Source organism: Suricata suricatta, chromosome 14 (assembly GCF_006229205.1).
Source record: "Suricata suricatta isolate VVHF042 chromosome 14, meerkat_22Aug2017_6uvM2_HiC, whole genome shotgun sequence".
NCBI classification, from domain to species: Eukaryota; Metazoa; Chordata; class Mammalia; order Carnivora; family Herpestidae; genus Suricata; species Suricata suricatta.
In genome coordinates this window covers 16,535,751-16,556,719 of record NC_043713.1, presented here as the reverse complement: position 1 = coordinate 16,556,719, position 20,969 = coordinate 16,535,751, and the positions used below count along the sequence as shown (strand labels likewise).

The window sequence follows — 20,969 nt, the reverse complement described above, 5'->3', positions numbered from 1 at the left end:
CCTTTTTGGGCCCCTGCTCGGGACACGGAGCACCTTAACGCGTGTTCTGGTGTGACCTTCCTGGCATCCTGAGGGCAATGTCCCCATTTCATAGAAAAGCGGACGAACAGACTCCGAGAAGGTAGCTGCCCAAGGGCACGCGGCCGGCACGTAGCAGAGCCGGCGTCTGAACCTGCCCTCACAGACCAGTCCTCTGCCTCTCGGAAGGCGTCCCTGTCACCAGGCTGATTTTAACACCCCAGCTGAAGCCTCCAGATCCTTGGAGGCTTTTTGTAAACACAGCTTTCCGCTCCATACATGGGTTACTTGCTCGACTTTGCTTTGAGCAGGCAGCTTAGCATCGGAATTCAGAAGATGCCAAGAGCCCGGTTTCCTGGCAATGAGAGCTGGGACCCTTTGCCTCCGCCTCTCTGTGCTCCAGGACCTGCATCTGGAGAAGCCATTAGCCGCCAGAGCTGTGATGAAAACATGCGTTTTATCAGGAAAAGCACTTAGCGTGGGAGCTAGTGTAGGATATGCTAGAGAGTACGAAGGAGACTCACCCCTGGTGCATCCCTGACATGTAAGTTCTTTGGGTTCAAAGGTTTGGAACTCAGCGAGGATGTCAGTGACCTCAGAAAATTCCTTTCTCTCCTTCGTAGGTTCTGTCGCCTCTTTGGTGCAGATTCATTGCTGGCCTTTTTTTTTTTTTTTTTTTAAGTTTATTTATTTTTGAGAGCAAGCGAGCACAAGTGTGGGAGGGGCAGATAGAGAGAGGGCGACACAGAATCCGAAGCAGGCTCCAGGCTCTGAGCCGTCAGCACAGAGCCCAGCACGGGGCTCGAACCCAAGAACCGTGAGATCGTGACCTGAGTCGAAGTCGGAAACACGTAACCGACTGAGCCCCCCGGGCGGCCCGCATTGCTGGCCTTTATGGCTGAGACTCAGAATCGCTGGTGAGAGGGGCGCCTGGGTGGCTCAGTTGGTTCAGCAGAATCGCTGGTGAAGACCTCTGCACCCTCTCGCTGGAATTCCAGATGCCTCGTTAGGCAAACCTCGTGACCGCAGGGTGATATGGATGCCTTTTTACCTGCTCTCTCTGTTACTTTTGCAGCTTTAATCGCCTCGACTTACCTCCGTATGAAACCTTTGAAGATTTACGAGAGAAGCTTCTCATGGCCGTGGAAAACGCTCAAGGATTTGAGGGGGTGGATTAAGCGCCCCCCCGCTTCGGGGTGGCTGTTCATCGAGCGAGTCCTTCTTGCACTTGTGCGTTTGCCCAACACCTGACTTTGCAGAGGCCGAGGCGGAGGAGCGGCCGCACCCGGCGCCTGGCCCCCCGCGCGGGGCCTCCGCCCGGGACCCCGTGGGCTCCGGCGTGGGAGCCCGGTCCCAGGTCGCGTTCCTGCGTTTTCCACCACGAATTTTCAACTGGTTGATGTGTACACTAATAACATTTCAGGAGGACTCATTCTATTTATGTTGTGCCTCTGTAGGCAAAGCCCTTAATAAATATTTTACATACTTTATAATGACAATGAATGGGATTAATCACTCTACAGGTATAGTATTACAACTCATGTTTACTTTTTAAAATGATTTAGACCGATTTTCAGACTTTATTTCATTACAATTAAAGATGTCTCGTGTACTTGGAAAAGTGAGCATATTTTTTTGTATTTGAATTTCATACCAGGTTTAATGTCCGTGACATTTTTATTTTTGAAGTCCTTGGACACCCCCTCCCCACTCCCAACTTCATTAGAATTGAAAGACTGATTTTTGTGTCCAAATACCTACAGACAAGTACTTTGAGAGAACTGAAACTAAACCATTAGACATCATGATAATTTTCTCCATACTCCGAGAGAGTGAAAACAAACTGGATATTACATTTTCGTGTGTGTGCAAATTTAGCATAATAGCTCCGGGCTGGCAGAATCGTAACCGCGTGTGACAAATCTGGTGTTGACTTCAGGGAATCACACCGTTATTCCTTGCAAGTAATCCATGCGCTAGGACACATCTGGGCAGGGTCGGACTCTCCTTTCTCAGAAGAGATGTGACTTCACCTTCCGTGACGTTGTACAGCCGTTCCTTTATTACCTTTTCCTCCTTGCTGTGTGTCGTGGAGACACTCGGACAGCCTCGGCACCTGCTTGAGTTGAAACTGTGGAAACCAGATCTGTGTCGTGTCCCGTGTGTACGGACTCGCTAACGGTAGCTATGTAACTAATTTTTGTTGTCGATGCCCCAGTTCTAAAAGGCACTTTACGTTCTCCGGAGGTCAGACCTGGTTGTGTCAATGTTTTGGGGTTGTTGTTGTTTTTTTAATTAATCAGACTTTAAATGTGATGATTCGTTGCTCTCCCTGCACACATCTTTCTGGTGCAGCGTCTCTCGGTTGTGAATCTGGCTGCTGGTGTATAAAACCTGGATGTGAAACTGAGCCTGCACACGTGTCCTCAACCGATCATTTTGTGATTTCTACTCAGCCACCAAGGTTAATTTACCGCACACTTCGTCTGGCCGGGTTTTGTTACCCAGGATGCAATGCATGCTCCGATGCCGTGTACCGCCTGAGTGTTGTCTGTTCCGTGCCGGGTTAGAAGTGAGCAGAAGCTCTTTGAGTTGAGCTCCCCCACCCCCGCAGTCGCGCTGAGAAGCTGGTGGTCCCACGCTGTGGGGATCCTCTGGCGCTTGTGAGCGTTGGTTGCGGATCCCGAGGTGTTTTGAGAGGAAGCCTGTGGCAGTTTCAGCAGCCCTGCTGTCTTTGAACCCATGTCGTCCTAAACCCTGTTGTGAGCAGGGACTCTGGAGATGTGATCTCTTGCCCCACTCATACATAAGACAGAAAATTGTGGTTTTAGGACTTCCCCATTTGTTACATAAGAAGGACCTTTTGGTGTAAGAAATTCCTTGTTCCTCAGTCCAGGTGGCTCATGGGAAACCAGGAGTGTCTGTGGTGTAAGTGAGCTGTCTGAAGAGGTTTGGAGGCCGGGGGGGTCTTGACAGAGAGAGGATTTCTGCAGGGCTGAGGACTGGCTCCCTTTCCCTCTTGATTTAAAACTATCCAACAGTGATCAGAGAACTCAGATGTTGAGTAATTAGAAAAAGCAACATTGCTTATTATTTTTATCTATGGGATTTTCTTTTCCTCTTCAGTCAACATAACCAGTGTTTCCTGGCAAAAAAAAAAAAAAAACTCTTTGTGTCCCCCCTCACAGCCCAGAGGGCTTTCTTTCTACAACTCCCGCCAAAGCCAATGCTTGGATAGATTCTGAGATCGACCATGTCATTATAAGGGAGAAAACCTCTGTCTCGGGGAAGACCTAGGATGCTGTCATTTTGTGAACTGTATACTCAAATCAGAATATTCAGTAAATACAAATTAGGCAAAGCCTTAAAAATGTGCAAGAAAACCCCATCCCAAGGTCCTCCCTGTGCCAGGAGCAGGTGAGAATGAACCCCTCCAACTACTTGAAAGGCCGTAATTGTGAATGACGTTCAGTTCCTCCCCCGCTAATTGTTGGATGTCCGTGACCGCTGACTAGTGCTGGCTTTGGGGTTTGTTTTTGTTTGGTTTCACTTTTAATCCACACATAAGGTTTCTTCTTCTCAGCAACTCTTGATGTTTCACTCGGTCTAAAACAGTCTTAGATCTGGTTTTCTCATCCTGATGACCTCCAGGGCACAGTCGCAGGTGGTGGTTAAAAAACGCACCTCGGAACCCTCAGCCCTGGCGGGGAGAATGGGCCACCTCTTCTCGTCACCCTTAGCCCTGGCGCCTCTCCCAAGTTCACGGTCTCCATAGCTGGATTTTTGTTTTTCTTTTTAAGTTCCCTGAAGAAGGTACCCACCCTTATCATGGGTCATTTTGCCACAAGGTTAAGAAGCTAGTTCCGGCACAACTGCATGATGGTTCTCAGGGTTTCGATCCCGGGCCCTCGTCGGCCTGAAGGCGAGTTGGGAAAGTCTGGATTTGCTTCTGATCGCGCGATAGTGCGCAGCCTTTCCACCAGCTGCCTCTGGAACTGGAGATGCGGCAGTTGTCTGGTTTCAGGTTGTACTCCACCTTGACAGGTTTTCTGTTACTTTTCTATAGCCAGCCCTGAACCAGATCACCAGAATGTAAGATGCTTCTTTAATTTCTGTTTACAAAGCCCTTTGGTCGAATATGAGCTATTTCTGATGGTCAGATGACAAATGCTATAAAGCGCCTGACGCGGATTATGCCTCCCGCATAAGGATGCAGTGACACATCCTGAGATGATTTGCAAAATATTTGAACCACTCTCTACATCTCACATTGTTAAATAAACATGTACCATTGCTTTTTGAACTTGCCAGATCCAGATTGGCTCTCTTGAAAGCGAAGTTCATGTGCCGCCAATTACTAATTGCTCCAGCAGTTACTAATTGTTTAACCCTGGACTCTAGCATTTTCCTAAGTCTTGTGTCTCACCTCCGAACTTTCAAAATCTGTAGAGAGCATGGGTTCATCAATTCTCGAGCCCCTCCCCCCGGTGCTAGGCACCCTGTTTCTTTTCTCCTGACTCCACACCCACGTCCTGACCAGGAGAGGGCACCGCTGTCCGGTGTCATTTCCTGCCTCGCCAGTAGGGGGTGCTGCTGTGCCGAGTAACTGCCTGGCCTGCTCCCTTCCTGGCCCCCAGGAGATGAAGCACTGCCTTGGTCTCATTCAGGCTCTGGGGTGTGTCCTGATACATCCTGTCAAAACTGCCAATTTCAGATTTGAGATGCGTTTTTAAAACTCCTAATAAACCCCACTTGGTACCTTAGATTTTACTACTGGGAAGAAAATGTGATATACTTCGGACCACTTTAATTTAAGCCTTAACAAACAGTGTAGGTACACTTGCGTACACACACCCCCTCCCACAGCGTGATTTCAGCGTGTCAGAAGCAACGCCGTAGCATTAGGACATGAACTTGTGGAATGTTTTCTTTCGGAAGAGGATAGCTCTCTGTAAGAAAATTTCCAAGGAAACTTCTCATTTGACATCGATCCTTTGTGAAAGGTGTTAAGTGCAAAGCAACGCATGTTTAAGATGCATGTCTTGTTCGTTGGTTTTATGTTTCTAAGTATCGATGGGAATCTAACATCGGCTACAGACCTGTATGTACTGCATCTCAGCTGTGTTGGAGATTGGAAGCCTTGCTGATGGCCGCACCCTGTGTCTACAGCTCTCTGGGTTCCTGTGTGAGCAGGTGGCCCTCTTACTCGGGCTGATTTCACCTAGACTGTCACGGTTTCCTTCGTGTTAACTTTGCGTGACTGTTTTTCCTTTACTACTACTTATGTGATATGTATATACGTATGTATGCTGTCCAAATATGTATGTATATATTTGTATAGCATTTTTACACCTCTCTTGAGTAATCTGGTTTCGAAAGGGAGTGAGAGCTGAGTCCTTCGACAGCTTCCTCCAAGCTGTGCCCTGAGATTTCTGACCCTCGGAGCCTGAGAGAACCCCAGGAAAACGATGCTAACAGGCTGTCATTCCTTAATTCAGGATTTATTACCAAATGAGACATGAGAAAAGTGACTTTTAAGGTGAAGCGTTTCAAGCATTCCAAATGAATTCTCCATGTTTCGTAACTTTTTATTATAAACCCACCTCCTAAGACAAAGCCAAGTACTATTTGATACAGTGATTTAAAAAACCAAACTACTTCGAAATTTTTTAAAGACAACTTCTGCATAGCGCTCCTTTTCACAATCAGAATAGCTTTAAAATGTGGTTGAATTTGATACACACTGGAAAAGTTTTGTTTAAGAACAAATCCTTTTTGCTTTTCATTTTTAAGAGATCTGAAGAGAAATTGTAGATTGTTTTCCTCACAGCAAACGAGTAATGTGACAAAATGAAGTCGTTGTAAAGAAGTGATACAACTTGTCAAATATTTAATAAAGAATTATGGAAGGTGGAACGTTTTTCTACAGTTTTATGGGTTGTCTGATTTGATTTGATGCTTTTGGTGAATGCATTGTTTTAATTGTTTTAGGGGTTTAAATGCCTGCAGATTTATAGGGTGTTCATTCCCTTAATATCCCTCAAAACTCTACACCTTTAAAAAATCATTGAAGTCTGCCCAAAGCAGAAGGCTTAATTACGGTCCCTGGAATGCACATCTATTCTTAGCCATCTGTCGTCTTGTTATTAAACTTGAGAATTAGTGACTTTGTATAACACTTCCATAATTCATAGGACTCCATACTTAGAAAGGCATATTTTACCTCTGGCTTTTAACCAACCAACCCTCAATTTAATGTGAGTTAATAAGCCTCCGTAATGAAGCCCAAAGAGGTTCTCAGAAGAAAGATGCTGTCAAAGTCCATATCTCAAGTCAATTGCCAGTTAAAACAGTAGCTTACTGAAAAATTACCTCTTGAGGCCCTAGCCTGTCCCCTCAGGAGGTAGCATCCAAGCGGGACTTGATTTAGTCCTTTTCTGGTTAGCAGCAGATGGCCCCTTGCTGGGAAAGCCTGCCGCCTCCAGCCAGATGGATGCTCACAGGCAAGGAGGGAGGTGCTGGTGCGGAGGGCCTCCAAACTTGCGTCTGTTCTTTCTTAGAGAAAAAGACAAGCAGTGGGATAAATAGAGGAAGAAGTTGTCACATGTCAGTTACACAGTTGCTCGGTTAGTAAGCTCTTTACCTGCGCTGAACTGAGCACCTGTGTCCCAGGAACCTCTCCCCCCTACCACCCCCATAAGAGCCGCGGTGCCCAGGGTGGAAATCCAAGAGTTCGCCTTCCCAAGGTTTGCCTCTAAGGGACCACAGCCGCATGGTCCCCAGATGTAAGCACACACTAACCACTTAGAGATCCCTCACTTCGGACAGAACGCGTCTCAGAGTGGTAGATTCACTCCCACAGAACTCAGGCGGCAGACTCTCCGCAGGTGATTCTGGGACTTGACTGGGACAGGAAAAGATTGATGATGGTGAGTTTACTGAAGACCTAATACAGGTCACAGAACCCCATCATGACCTGTCTCCTCTGGTGGGGACTTGGTGAAAAGGAAGGTTCCTTTCTGGGGACTACCTCAGGCTAGACTAGGTAAGAGGTGAACTCCCCCAGCCCCACCCCTGCCCAGCCCCTCTGCAGAGCCCCATAGATGTGACGTCTTGAAGTCCGAGCTGCCTGTTCTAACCCAACCCCGTTCTGACCACCTGCCCAGCAAACATGCTGCTTTCACCCACGGACGAGGCCCCCATCACCGGATCTGCCACCTTGTTGCTTTGTCCCCTGTTGGAACGGGGGACAGAACTGCAGAGCGAGGGAACCGGTCTTCTCCCAAAGCTTTTCTGCTTTGCCTCCCCTCATCCCAGTGCTTGAGGAACGCCTTTTTCTCCTCCCTAAGGGACGAGCTGACTTGCAGACACGTAAGCTTAGAAACAGTACAGGACACCGCACACAGCAAGCGCGCCACCCAGACGAACGTGACGTGGAAATGTTGGCGTTCAGAGCAAATGGCCAAGAAAGAACTTTTGAGACCTCTTTGGTGCAAAACGGTGGATTTGTTAAAGCACGGGGACCCCTGGGCAGAAAGAGCTGCATCGTGAGACCCTTCAGGTGTACATCAGGGGCCATATGCTTGGAGCTGATCGCTGACAGGTATCTTAGGAGCGGGGGCGGGGGGGGGGTGGGGAGCTGAAGGAAGTTTCCAAAGGAACTTTCATACGTTAAGACGTACAGGATCCTGGAGGTTGGGATAATGGCAAGCTGAGATTGCCTTTTGCATCTAGCAAAGCATTAACATCAAGGCGATTGAGTTCCGAGAGGAAGGTCCCTGCCTACTCAAGAACAGGTCAATGGGTTGAAAACTGTAAGGCAATGTAATGTTTTCTTTTGCCTTCGTTTCCCACATGAAACAGATGAAGCACTGAAATGAGCAATATGAGAGAGGCACATCCTTCCGGTTAAAGGGATGTTCTACTTTGGGGTAGTTTGTAAGTGTGCTCCTGCCGGGGACCTTGTAGAGAGTTCCCAGAATAGGAGATTAACCGTTTTCCATCCTACCTGGCCTCAGCCAGACTGAATAACAATACAAGCTAAAGGCAGAAGCTATGAATCCTCTAGATTTAGCTCTTGATGAGAGAAGCTGTAAGAGAGGACAAAACTCAGGGTGCCTGGATGTCTCAGTCATTGTGAGTGTCCAACTCTCGATGCAGCTCAGGTCATCAGCTCGTGGTTCATGGGATCGAGCCCCATATTGGACTCCTCCTCCTGGAGCATGGAGCGTGGAGCCTGCTTGGAATTCTCTCTCTACCTCTTTGCCCCTTCCCTTCGTGCTTTTTCTATCTCAAAATAAATGAACTTTTTAAAAAATGGACAAAAATCTGCCCCTAGGCAGAGCCTGATAATGCCATTTTCCTTTCTACTAAGGACTATCAGCCTTGAATCCCAAAGCACAACTTTTTTCCCCTCCAACACTTCATTATGAAAACATTCAGAAAAGTTGAAAGAATTGTCTAGTGAACCCCGGTATCCCCACCCCATAGTTCTGCCGTGACATTTTGCTCTGCTTGCCATAACCTATTCCTCTCTGCCAATCCCGTAATCCATCGTGATTACTGGAGCACTGTGGGTAAACTGCAGGCATCATAGCCTCCCTGCCCCCAATCCTTCAGCAGGCCTATCATTAACTAGATTTTTAAAAATTTTTTTAATGTTTTATTTATTTTCGAGAGAGAGACAGCATGAGCAGGGGAGGGTCAGAGAGAGAGGGAGACACAGAATCAGAAGACAGCCTCCAGGCTCTGAGCTAGCTGTCAGCGCAGAGCCCAACTCAGGACTCGAACCCACTAACTGCTAGATCATGACCTGAGCTGAAGCCGAACGCTCAACGGACTGAGCCACCCAGGCACCTCTATCATTAACTAGATTTTATCATTTAGATTTTTTTTTCCTTCTGAGGAATTTGGAGATGTAATTGGCCTTACTAACTGACTCATGAATCGGGCAGCATCCAATCTCACAAAGAGAAAGAGCTCCAAGGAGCAATACAAAACGGGAGGTTTTTAAAGACAGAAGGAGGATGGGGAAAAGGACATTACTAGCAAAGAATGCATTGTGTCAGGCAAGTTACCCTCCTAAGGGGAAGACAAGGGATCGCTTGGTGAATTACCTCCAGTGCTGACCAGGAAGTTCCAGGTTAGGAGGTTAAAGGTCACATTCCTGGGGTGCGGAGCAGGGATGAGACTGCAGTTCAGTCAGGTATTAAGTCTTGGCACAAGTGACTCCATTCTGAAGATGCTGTCTCCTTTTTAACAGAGGTAAAATTCCAATACAATGAAATTAATCTTACATGTACATTCACTGAGTTTTGACAAAGGTGTCCACCGTGTAACCCGGATTCTCACTGCCCCAGAATGTTCTTTGATGCTTCCTCCTGGTCAGTGTCTACTCCTGTGCCTTCCCCCCAGCCCCCAGTAAAAGCTGCTCTGAATTTTTTCCACCATAGATTACTTTCACCTGTTCCTGAATCTCATAGAAATAGAACCATGTGATTTATTACGATGACTTTTTAAATTCTAGCTGGCATCTACACTGCCCGAGAACCATAAAACCCATTAAGCCAATGGGTGGGAAGCCATAGGTCATCATGGATGAAAAGGACAATAGTTTAATATCCAAATAGTATCCCCCGTTTCATATATGACAAGAAAATCTCCACTTTTCAAATAGACGCAATCCCCTGTTAGGATGTTCGAGCCTGTCGTTTACGTGCAGCGGCCATCTTGAACTTACAGGTTGAAGTCCAGGCACTTCGGGCTGCGGTCACTCGTCAGTGGCTCCAGATGGAGAGGGCGGTCTGGACTGCTCCCCAGCTCCCTGGCCTCCCTCCTCAAGAAGGCGTCCTGAAGAAAGAAGAAGACAAGAGTCTGGTCAGGGCAAGTTAATGCTGTTACAAGGAACCCCCACGTGGGGCTCACGATGATAAAGGCTCATCTCCATGGCCCTGTGTAGGTTAGAGGGGACGGAAGGCCCCCAGGAACTCAGGCACCGTCCCTCGTGGGTCCACCCTCCCTTGGGGCATCCCGTCCAGGCAGAGGTTGGAGGACTGCAGGAGAGCCGGGTCTGGAGGGGGGCTATCCCCACTTGCCCGCCGCAAGGGAGGCTGGGAAATCTCTGGCAGTGCCCAGAGGAAAGGTGAAGGCACCTGGGAACAAGAAGCCAGGAGCTGCCCTCGTGTATCTTCTGCCTCCAGCATGCCTTTGCAGAGTGAATTTCCCCGTGGAATGGCGGCCTTGCCAAGCTCTTGGAGCCCTAAGTGGCCTCCCTTAGGACAGCACTGCTGGCATGTACCACGGATCGCGACATCAGCCTCATGCGGCTGGAATCCGCAGGCCCGAGTTGCACATGAGGAAAGAGCCAGAGAGGCTAAGAGACTTGCAGAGCGCTGAGCTGAGCCCAGACTGGCTACAAGCCACCATTCGGCCACTGCACTCTCCTGCCCATCTGCCTCCCCTCTGCCAAACCTCCTGAGGGAAGAGCCAATACACTTTCCACTAAGATGTAAATGATTGATAAGACCAAAGGCATGACCTCTTCCAGAAGTATTTTCATTTTAAGCAATTCCAAAGGCGACACTTGGCTTAACCTACAAGGAATAAAGATTGAAAGGATGGCATTCAGGCATCAGCCAAGTGAGTAGAGGAGGGTTTTTGAGGGCAGGCGCCAGCTTCAGGCCACGAAAGTCATTGTGTCTAAGGAGCACTCCGCTGAAAAGCCAGCCTGTTCTCAGGAACAGCCCCAACCCCAGGCCCCCAAAGGAAGCCACATTGTCTCTCCACCTGCGCTCAGGACAGAGCGCTCTCCACCCTTGAAAGCAAATGTGTATTTTCCAGATACCTTCTGGGGCAAGACAAACATCTCTTTGTCCAACCGAGTTGAAGGGCCATGAGGGACCGGAGACGGAGGTCTGGGTTCTCCATCCCCAAGAAGGGTTTGATGGAGCACCGGGATGTTCTGTTTTTTAAGGAGTGTCTATTTGATAAAAAGTTTCTTATAATGTATTTACTATCACTTGTGATAAAAGTTAGGGTTTGGGGTGGGCCTTTCCAGTACTAGCTATTTAGCTCTCTTACAAAATCTAAGGCTCCTCAGCCAATAGGGTCTTCCCACCCATCTCCAACCCCCAACCCTCCCCCGCTCTGTCCCCCCCGCTCTCTTGCCTTCTCTGCTGTCTGTATTGACTTAGAAGATCCTTGCTTGTTCATCAGTTGAGATTATCAGGGGGACATGCCCTCCCCAACGTAATGAGTGTTTAAACAAAAGTCAGGCCTTTGAACCCTGGACTCCAGTTAAAAAGTAACAGGCTGGCGACCAGATCAATAGCAGACAAATATTAGCTGTGGAAGCTGGAGAGCCCCGGCATTGGGAAATACCCAGTGCTGGGGACGTGGGAAGGGCGATGGTCACCCAACTTGATGGTCTGAGAAACCCAACGACCCCAGGCCAGTCATGTTCTTGCTCTACACATTAAACACTGAAGCCACCAGCCCTTAAGTTAGCTTCCAGAACTCCCTGAGTCGGGAGGGCTGAATTATCCTTCTAGAATGTGTCCTCTTTATATATATATATATTTTAATATAGTTTATTGTCAAGTTAGTTTCCACGTAACACCCAGTGCTCATCCCCACAAGTGCCCTCGTCCATGCCCATCACCCCCCTCCCCTCTCCCCCACCTCCATCAGCCCTCAGTTTGTTCTCAGTATTTAAGACTCTATTGTTTGCCTCCCTCCCTCTCATTAACTATTTTTTTCCCCTTCTCCTCCCCCATGGTCCTTTGTTAAGTTTCTCCTGTTCCACGTATGAGTGAAAACTTACAGTATCTGTCTTTCTCTACCTGACTTATTTCACTTAGCATGACACCCTAAAAGCCCATCCACGTTGCTACAAATGGCAGATTTCATTCTGTCTCATTGCCACATAGTATTTCATTGTATATATAAACCACATCTTCTTGATCCGTTTGTCAGTTGTTGGAGATATAGACTCTTTCCATGATTTGGCTATTGTTGAAAGTGCTGCTATGAACATTGGGGTACATGCACCCCTATGCATCATCACTCCTGCATCCCTTGAATAAATCCCCAGCAGTGCTATTGCTGGGTCATAGGGGAGTTCTGTTAATTTTTTGAGGAACCTCCACACTGTTTTCCAGAGCGGCTGCACCAGTTTACATTCCCACCAGCAGTGTAGAAGTGTGCCTGTCTCTCCCCATCCTCACCAGCATCTGTAGTCTCCTGATTTGTTCATTTTAGCCACTCTGACCAGCATGAGGTGGTATCTCAGTGTGGTTTTGATTTGTGTTTCCCTGATGATGAGTGATGCTGAGCATCGTTTCATGTGCCTGTTGGCCATCTGGATGTCCTCCTTGGAGAAGTGTCTTCACTGGGTTATTTGCTTTTTTGGGGTGTGGAGTCTGGTGAGTTCCTTATAGATTTTGGGTACTAGCCCTTCATCCTATATATCATTTGCAAATATCATTTCCCATTCCGTCAGTTGCCTATTAGTTTTATTGTTTCCTTTGCAGTGCAGAAACTTTTTGACTTGATGAGGTTCATTTCTGCACCTGATTCCCTTGCCTTTGGGGATGTGTCGAGTAGGAAATTGCTGTGGCTGAGGTCAAGGAGGCTGTTTCCTGCTTTCTCCTGTAGGATTTTGATGGTTTCCTGTCTCACATTCAGGTCCTTCATCCATTTTGAGTTTATTTTTGTGAATGGTGTAAGAAAGTGATCTAGTTTCATTCTTCTGCATGTTGCTGTCCAGTTCTCCCAGCACCACCTGTTAAAGAAGCTGTCTTTTTCCCCCCCATCAGATACTCTTTCCTGCTTTGTCAAAGATTAATTGGCCATACACTTGTGGGTCCAGTTCTGGGCTCTCTATGCTATTCCATCAGTCTATGTGTCTGTTTTTGTGCCATAGAACATGTCCTCTTCAGTTCTCTCCCCTTCCCAGCCAACCTGCACTCTTGTCAGCCTGCCTCCAGCAAAGCTCTTACTGGATCGCTCTGCTATGTGCAAAATTTCCACCCATTCCCACTGTAGTCCTGCCTGGGGCTCAGGCCATCCGGGAAATTTGGGCAACCAGACAGCAGATCTCTGGGTGGCCACTTCTCTCAACCTTTCCCCCGTCTTCATTCTTCCCCATTGTTCAGTGTCCAACGCTAGCAGCCCTTTCTTCAAAGGCTCTTTGATTTCCATGACATTTCACCTGACTATACTCTCCCTCTCCAACTATTCCTACTAGTTTTTCTCCTCCCCTAAATGATGCTCCCCAATAATTTTTTCTTGGTTCTCTCTTTCTCCCCCCCCCCCCGCCACATACCCCATCCACCTCCTTCCCCTCCTCCTCCTCCTCTTATGGCTTAATGTCATCACCTCTGTGTGGCCAATGACCAAATCCACTCCTCCCCCAGCCTGTCCCAGAGCCCTCAACTCTCACGTCGAAAATCTCAACATTGCCCAGTCTAAACTCACACTACTCTCAAACGTCTCCCTTGTTCCTGAGTTTCTGGGAACCGTACCCTGCTGTCTTCCAGGCATCCACATTGAAACTTCATCTTTGACCTTCCACACAGCTTTGCTCCCCAAGTCCAAAGAGGGACAAAGTTCAGTTTTCCATTCACTCATTCATTCAGCAAACATGCACTGAGTGGCTGCCATGTACCACGTACTTGGGGGGCAGGGGGGAGAATATAGTAATTCAATGCAAAACAAGACAAAAATACTTTCCATCAGGAAATACATCTTCTAGGGAAGGCAAACAAACAGGAAACATTTACATAAATAAAAGGTATGTTGCCTTAAGTGTTGATGAAGGCAAGAAAGGAAAGCAAGAAGGAGGATTAAGGCAGCATGGAAGGGTCCAGATCTAGACGGGGTGGGTCAAGGTGAAGACCTCAAGGAGGTGAGAGAGTGAGCCATGTGACTACTTGGGAAAGAGCATGTGGGGACAGAGGAACAGAAACACAAAGACTAAGCAGGATCAGGGAGTAAGGTCGAGTCCCTTTTGCAATATACTAACATGAGACATCTGTTAGACATCCCACGGAAGAGTTCAAGTTGAACACAGAAGTTTAGAAAGGGGTCCAGGCTGGAAATATCCACATAAATGCCATCAGCATGTCTATGGAATTCAAAACCCGTCAGAGCCATTGCAAAGGAGGGTCCCAGGATAGGAAGGTGGGACCATCAGGAATGGAGAGGCCAGAAGGTGGGAGGAAAACTGGAAGCAGGGAGAGGAGAACTTATTTATGAAGGTGGGGAGACCGTGTGTGTCCATTACAGCCAGTCCCGACTTTCTGTGGTTCAACTAATATTTTAACCTTACGAGGGTGCAAAAGGGTCAGGCCTTCAGTAGAAACCATTCTTGGAAGTTTGAAAATCGATCATGCCCCAGGGCCAGTGACATGCGGTGGCCTCTTCAGTAACACTGGGTGGGGGGCAGCGACCTGGCTCCTGGTCAGCCAGCGAGCACAAGGGTCAATGAACGACACACAGACAACCATCTGTGCCCACACAGCGTCCTGTTCCTCACCCGCAGCGCCAGGGTCGGTACATCACACAGAGACCATCAACACCTGATTCTCAAACTGCAGGCTCGTGTCAGTGTTCGGAGCACGGGGGAGGGAGGCCGGGCCAAGCTCTGATGTCCTATAGGTCAGGGATAGTCATGCATTTTTGACTTAATGATATTCTCAACTCACGCTGTTTATCAGAAGGTAATTCTGTCGTGAGTAGAGGGATCTCTGTAATTGTTTCAAGATCCACAAGATGCGGCTGAGGCGTGACCGCTGGAAGTGGCCATCAGGGCACCACTGCTGATCTCACAGCAGAAGCTCTGGCAGAACCAGGGGCAAAGGCCTGACCAGAGTCAGGGCTGGAGAAAAGGGGGAGAGGCAGAGGATGGCAGGAACACCCTTACCAGCTCATGGGGGTGCAAACACCCTCACCTCCACCTTCCCAGGCTCGGAAACTCCTCTCCCAGTGAGGACAGAAACCTCCTGACTGCACACCCCTTTTTCTCCTCGCCCCATTCCCAGTTCCCAGTCCAGTTCACACAGAGCCCAGCACCGGTCACGGTGCCCCCCACAGAAATCCTTCAACAGCCGCCAGGGCTCCCCCATGATGATCTCGACTCCTCAGCCAAGCACTCCAAGCCAGGGTCAGGCTCCAGACTCACATTCCCTTCCTGCCCCCCTCTTCACTCCCAGAGAGCATCTCCCCACCCACCCCTGGCACTCCTCCCCTCCCGCCTTTGTTCACACTGTTCTCTCTAGGAGTGACCCTCCCACACATCCGGCTCTACCCAAACCTCAGAGCCAGTTCCGATGTCGCTTCATCTGCAAAGCCCTTCCTGGTGCCCCTACCAAACGAAGACCCATCCTTCCTGGTCCCTTTCTGCCCCTTGTTGTGCTTGTGCAACGGTCTCCTTCCTACACATCAGCATAAGTAACCTGGTAGTGTAGGGTCTTATCCACATTCTCCATACCTTGAATGCTCAAGAAAGCTGGCATAAAATGAGCTGGACAGGGGTCTGAGGGGTGGTGTGGAGCTTCTGGTGACAGTGAGCTTGGAGGTTCTGTGGATTCCAGTTTTGAGGATGCTCATCGTTTCCTGCCTCTGTCCACCCCGAATGTTGGCCAGGCTTATGAGCGTCTTCTGCCTCATTACCCTGAAGAGGGACCCAGCTGATTGTCTGTTAAAAAAAAAAAAAGGCATTTGGGGTCTCTGGCAGGAGAACAGGAGAGGAAACAAGGAGATGGTCAACAAAAGACTGAAACCAGAAAATGGTCCACTAAGAGTCTTGCTGCCTTGGCCTCCGGTTGCCTAAAACCATAGGAAATGAACATGTTGCTTTTTTGCTCTGCTTCCCAACCTTTCAGACACAATCTTGAAGTCTTATTGCATAAGCAACACTGTGTGTAGTTCTCGAGAGATGGCCCTTTCCTTGGTGGCCTGCAGGCATCTCAGGTGCCTAGCGAGTGACTTCTGCTGGCTTCTTAGAGGTCTCCTTTGGCTGCTGACCGAGGGCACGGGTAAGATGACCTTGTGTTTGGAAAAGGAGGTGTGAGAGTGCGAAGCTGCAGAGGAGAATAACAGCCTCCAGAATGATCAGAAAACTTTAGGAATTCACAAGCTGACTTCGCTAGGATCCCATGACTTCCCTGAGAAACGGCACCCAGGATGGATGGAAACAAACATTGCAAAATGGTGATGGGTGGGCCATCACTTGATTGCCCATGAACTTTACTTGGCCTTCCCAGGATTTTCTTAAGAGGAACAGTTCACCCAAAAATCAGGTTTCCCAATTTCTCTTGAGAAAGTAGAAATCCTGTCATCAATGGACGGGAGCTGAATAGGAGCCAAAACCTTCCAGTTGGCCACACTCCCCTCCACCCCTTATTGTACTGCCTCTGGCCCACTTAGTTCGTTACCTATTAGCTGCCCGGCCCAGGTCAGCGTGTGAGTTTACAACCTCTGCACATGGTCATAGGCAATTTGGACCAATGTGAGATTTAGACTTAAATTATCTAATAAGTATCCCATTTTTCTTTACTTCGAATGTGACCGTGGTCCCTCCTTGTCACAACATATCCCAAAGGCCTGTGTGCTTTAACTTGTGGACACCGAGAGCCAGATCTGTCACCACTCTGTCTGGGCCTCCTCATCCTCTCTTTGTCTAATAACTCAGTTGGGTGCTGCCAAAGCGTCTGTCCTACTTTCCTGCCCTGGAGTTCTTGGCCTTTATGAAGCCTAGAGCAGTGGGTCTGATGGTGTATCCTCTTCATATTATGTGGGTAGAGCTTTCCCTTTGGGGAACAAGGAAAAGAGAATCTCAGGAGTGAAGCCTTTAACTCATCCTCCTCAGTCTTGGATGATTCTTCTATTAAAGATGTACCAATGCCCCAGAAATACTCCCTCTTTTTCAAAACCCTATTCAAAAAGATGGAGAATGGAAGAGTCTAGCTCTTTGAAACACATTCTTCCCAGGCCCTACCCTTCCCAACCTGGGGACAGACAACCCGATTACAGTCCTGGTCCCAAGGAGGAAGAAGCAAAGAGCCATGTGAAATTAATTTTTCAAACCCTACCACAAATCTCACAGAAGTGGTGGGAAATGTCAGAGTGTAGAAAGGCCATTTCCCTGCAAAAAAGCATTCATGCATGCATTCATTCATCAAAGAAATACTAAGTGATCACTATTTGTACCAAACATTTGCCCTTAGGATTTTCATTTAGTGGCAAGGCAAAGGAGAAAGCCAATAATCAGAGCAAAAGGTGTGCAGATCCACAATCCAAAACTCTTTAGGCCAGATGTATTTTGGAATGCAGATTTTTTAACAGATACTTTAGAAAAGTACTATATTATAGATCCCATATATTATGTAGTGCTGCTGGTGACCAGCATCTGGGACCACAGTCTCCGACAGTTTGCTGTCCTCACATCCATTAATATTTCTACATCCATGCACACAAATATCTACACTAAGTGGAATAAATAAAGACTATAAATAGCCTCGTGTCAGTTCAGGCCAGGTTTTTGCCATCGAATGAGGTTTTTGCGCCCACTGAGATTGTTTTCACATTTATAAAAACAATTTGGCAATGGCAAATAAGGGCTCGTGCCCCTGCGCGGCAGCACATCCAAAAGTCGGGTTAAGGAAGGTTTCCTAGAAGAGAGATCGCTTGAGCTGAAATCTAGAGGATCAACTGGTCAAAAGGAAGAACTTTGCAGCACACACCAGACAGCCATCTGGGACAACTCCGGCCACAGGGCAGCCAGGGCCCAACGCAGGGGCAGCAGGGTCAGGGGCATGCCGCCTGGTTGGGGAACGCAGGCATAACCAGGACCAGTGGGGCGGGGGGTGCTGGTAAAAGCCAAGAACCCCTCACCCAAAGCCTCCCAGAAAGTGGAGCCCTACAGACTCCATTTACAGTTGCACTCATTCCAGGAGATTCTTATTCGTGCAAGTTTGAGACCCACTAATTTATCCGAGACACCCCCTCTGCCAGGCTGTGCTCTAGGCTGCTTTCAAAATACATTTTGGGGCTCCTGGGTGGTTCAGTCAGTTAAGCATCCAGCTTCGGCTCAGGTCATGATTGCCAGAATCACACTCCAGTCAGTCAAGGGTTCCCTGAAGGATGGACAGTGTCAGCCAGAGAGAATGAGAGAGCCTCAAGTTTCTTTCTGATCACCAGGCAGGCCTCTCTGAGCTGAGACTCTGCTCTATTTATGGTTAAGTGTATGGGGCACAGCACAGAAGTGGCATTTGCCTTAGACAATGATTTCTGATGACAAATTTCTTTGATATGTAAAAATTTCCCAGAACATAGATTTATAGAAGATTCATGCATAACCTTTATCAATAGTGATTGATGTAAGCAATTTAGATGCTTATCATATGGGGAAGGAAGGTATCTTTAGCATTCAAATACAAGACAATGTAAGAAAAACAGGATTTCAGGAAATGCAATATTTGCTCCCATAATCACAAAAGAAGTTCCTACAATAAGTTCCTTCACAAGGTGCAATCGGCATTCTAGGGCCAGAATAAGGGGACAAGTCACTCCAACATGAGTCAACAAGGTGCCTGGGGGGCCGGTGCTCAAGCAAAAACAATTGAGTAGGGGATAGATATCAGTCACCATCTGATGGCAGGAGGCCTTGCAAACCTGCCTTAACCTCACAAGGAGTTTTCCCAGCTGGGGAGTTCAGAACGGTTCCCAGCACATGATTTCACCATTGGCAGGTTTGATCCCTGCTTCGGGCTCTGTGCTGACAGCTCGGAGCCTGCTTCAGATTCTGTGACTCCCTTTCTCTCTCTGCCCCTCCCCCATTCGCACTCTGTCACTCTCTCAAAAATAAACATTAAAAAGAAGAAACACTTTAAAAATGTATTTATTCTGAGAGAGAGAGAGCGCACACACACGCACAGGTGAGAGCATGTGCATAAGCAGAAGGGGGGGGGGGGCAAAGAGAGGAGAAAATTCCAAGCAGACTTTGAGCCATCAGCACAGAATCTGATGCAGGGCTCAAACCCACCAACCTTGAAATCATGATCTGAGCTGAAATTAAGAGTCAGATGCTTAACTGACTGAACCACCCAAGTGCCCCTAGAAATAACACATTTAATCCTCCAGACAGCCTTTCTGGGCAGGTGCATCATTATTCCCATTTTTCAGAGGGGAAAAGGAAGATGATGACTGGATTAAGAAAAATCTCACCTAAGGTCACGGGGCTTATAAGAGACGGACGGAGAACTCTGGTTCCAGAGTTTGTGCCTTTACCCAGAATAGAATATTGCCTGTGCACTGATGGAGACACGTGTCCCAAGCCACAGCCCTCTTCCCCTTGCAGCCGCAGCCAACCTGAGGCTTTGGCCACCTAGAGCACTGAGCAAGCATCCCTGGAAGTACAGGTCACGCTGGGTCCCCCACCCATGGAGACCCAACCATGCATAGGGAGGGTCTCAAGGAAGGAAGGAGACGAGCTCTGGTCTTTCACCCCTGGGGGCTGGAAGCCACAGACAGAAGCTGATCCGTTTGCAATAAGCCTTTTGGCCTTGGGGTTCAAAGCCCATGTTGCCCTGCTTTTTATCTGTGTTATTGATGTCCGTTCCAATAGCTTATTTGAGGAGATGGAGCCAGAAAGCTGGACGGGGGAACGGAGCTGGAGACATTTGCCCTCTTGTGTCAATTCCAAAAGGCAGGGTTTGGAAATAAAGTCAACAGAGAGCTTTCCTTCATCTGCACATAAACAGCCATCGGGCAGTGTTTGGAGAGTTGGGCAATGCCGAAAGGAGTTGGGTCAGGAGAAAAGTCAACTTGGACTTTTAAGTCTCTGAAGCCAGCTTGGGGCACCGCGTTTCTACCAGCACACCTACAGCTCACACTGAAAAAAATGCTCCAGGCGTGTGTGTATGTGTGTGTGTGTGTGTCCACACCCTCACCCACCCACCATGGAATTGCCACGGGCCTCAGAAAATGTTCTGGAACATCGTGTCTGTCATCGCTGCACAAACCGTCACCAGGCAGCCTCTTTTGGATGGCCCCCGACTTCTCGTTCAAGGACAACTGCTCTCTAGCTGAAGCCGATTCCAAGGTGACTGGAATCACACCTAGCACAACAAAAATAGCCAGATGCATGGGTAGGCATAGCAACCAGCCTCTCAGAAGGGTTTTGAAACAGAGAAGGAACGTTAGAAATGATGTGCTCCAAACCCCTTGCTCTGCAGGTGATTGGGGGATGGGGGCTCCTCACCCAGAAGCACCCAGTTTGCAAATGATGGCCCTCAAGCAGAGCCCCCTGCTCACCGGAAGCCCAGCGCCCACCACGCTATTCAGCCTCTTACGTGTCTTCAGAGCTTTCTTGTTCACATTCTCAGCCATCCATTCGGCCTCTTATTGGTTCTTCCTGGGAGTATTTTCTGGTATCCAGCGATGGGCCAGGACCTGGGGACAAACCAATAACAAGATTCATCCGTTCCTTCAATGGTCTCCCAAAGGAATCCTTCATGGCTTCTCCTTCCTCCCTCCCTCTTCCCTTCCGAAATGACACTGTGTGCAGGGGTCACCCCTGATGAGTCAAAATGGGATCTCTGTGGCTGAGGTCCAGACGTTGCTAGTTTAAAAATCTCCCCCAAGTGAATCAGATTATGTAGTCGCAAAAGCTGAGAGGCATAACCTGAGGGCCCAGCTTTGGACATTACGGACACCAAGGTGCACCTGATCTGGCTCTTCAGACCGTCTCTCCTGAAGAGAGAGGACAGCAAGGGTGACTGAGCACTGTCACACTGTCACTCTCCCTCACCTGTTACCTGTGCAGAAAGGAGGCCAATGGAGCCTCCCCAGTGAAAGCCTTCAGGGTCTGAGGCCGAGAGAGAGAGAGAGAGAGAGAGAGAGAGAGAGAGAGAGAGAGAGAGAGAGAGGGAGAGAGAGAGAGAGGGGGG

General features: G+C 48.4%; 1 protein-coding gene across 9 annotated transcripts in view; it reads left to right on the top strand.

The window, feature by feature from the left end:
- Positions 1–5,946, top strand: part of NEDD4L (NEDD4 like E3 ubiquitin protein ligase) — a 334,157-nt gene extending 328,211 nt beyond the window's left edge. For all 9 annotated transcript variants that reach the window (XM_029921933.1, XM_029921939.1, XM_029921938.1 and 6 more), the window contains one exon: positions 1,094–5,946. In XM_029921933.1, the coding sequence (XP_029777793.1) occupies positions 1,094–1,196 (103 nt within the window). In that variant the 3' untranslated portion in view covers positions 1,197–5,946. The remainder of the gene's footprint in view (positions 1–1,093) is intronic.
- Positions 5,947–20,969: the final 15,023 nt, after the last annotated feature.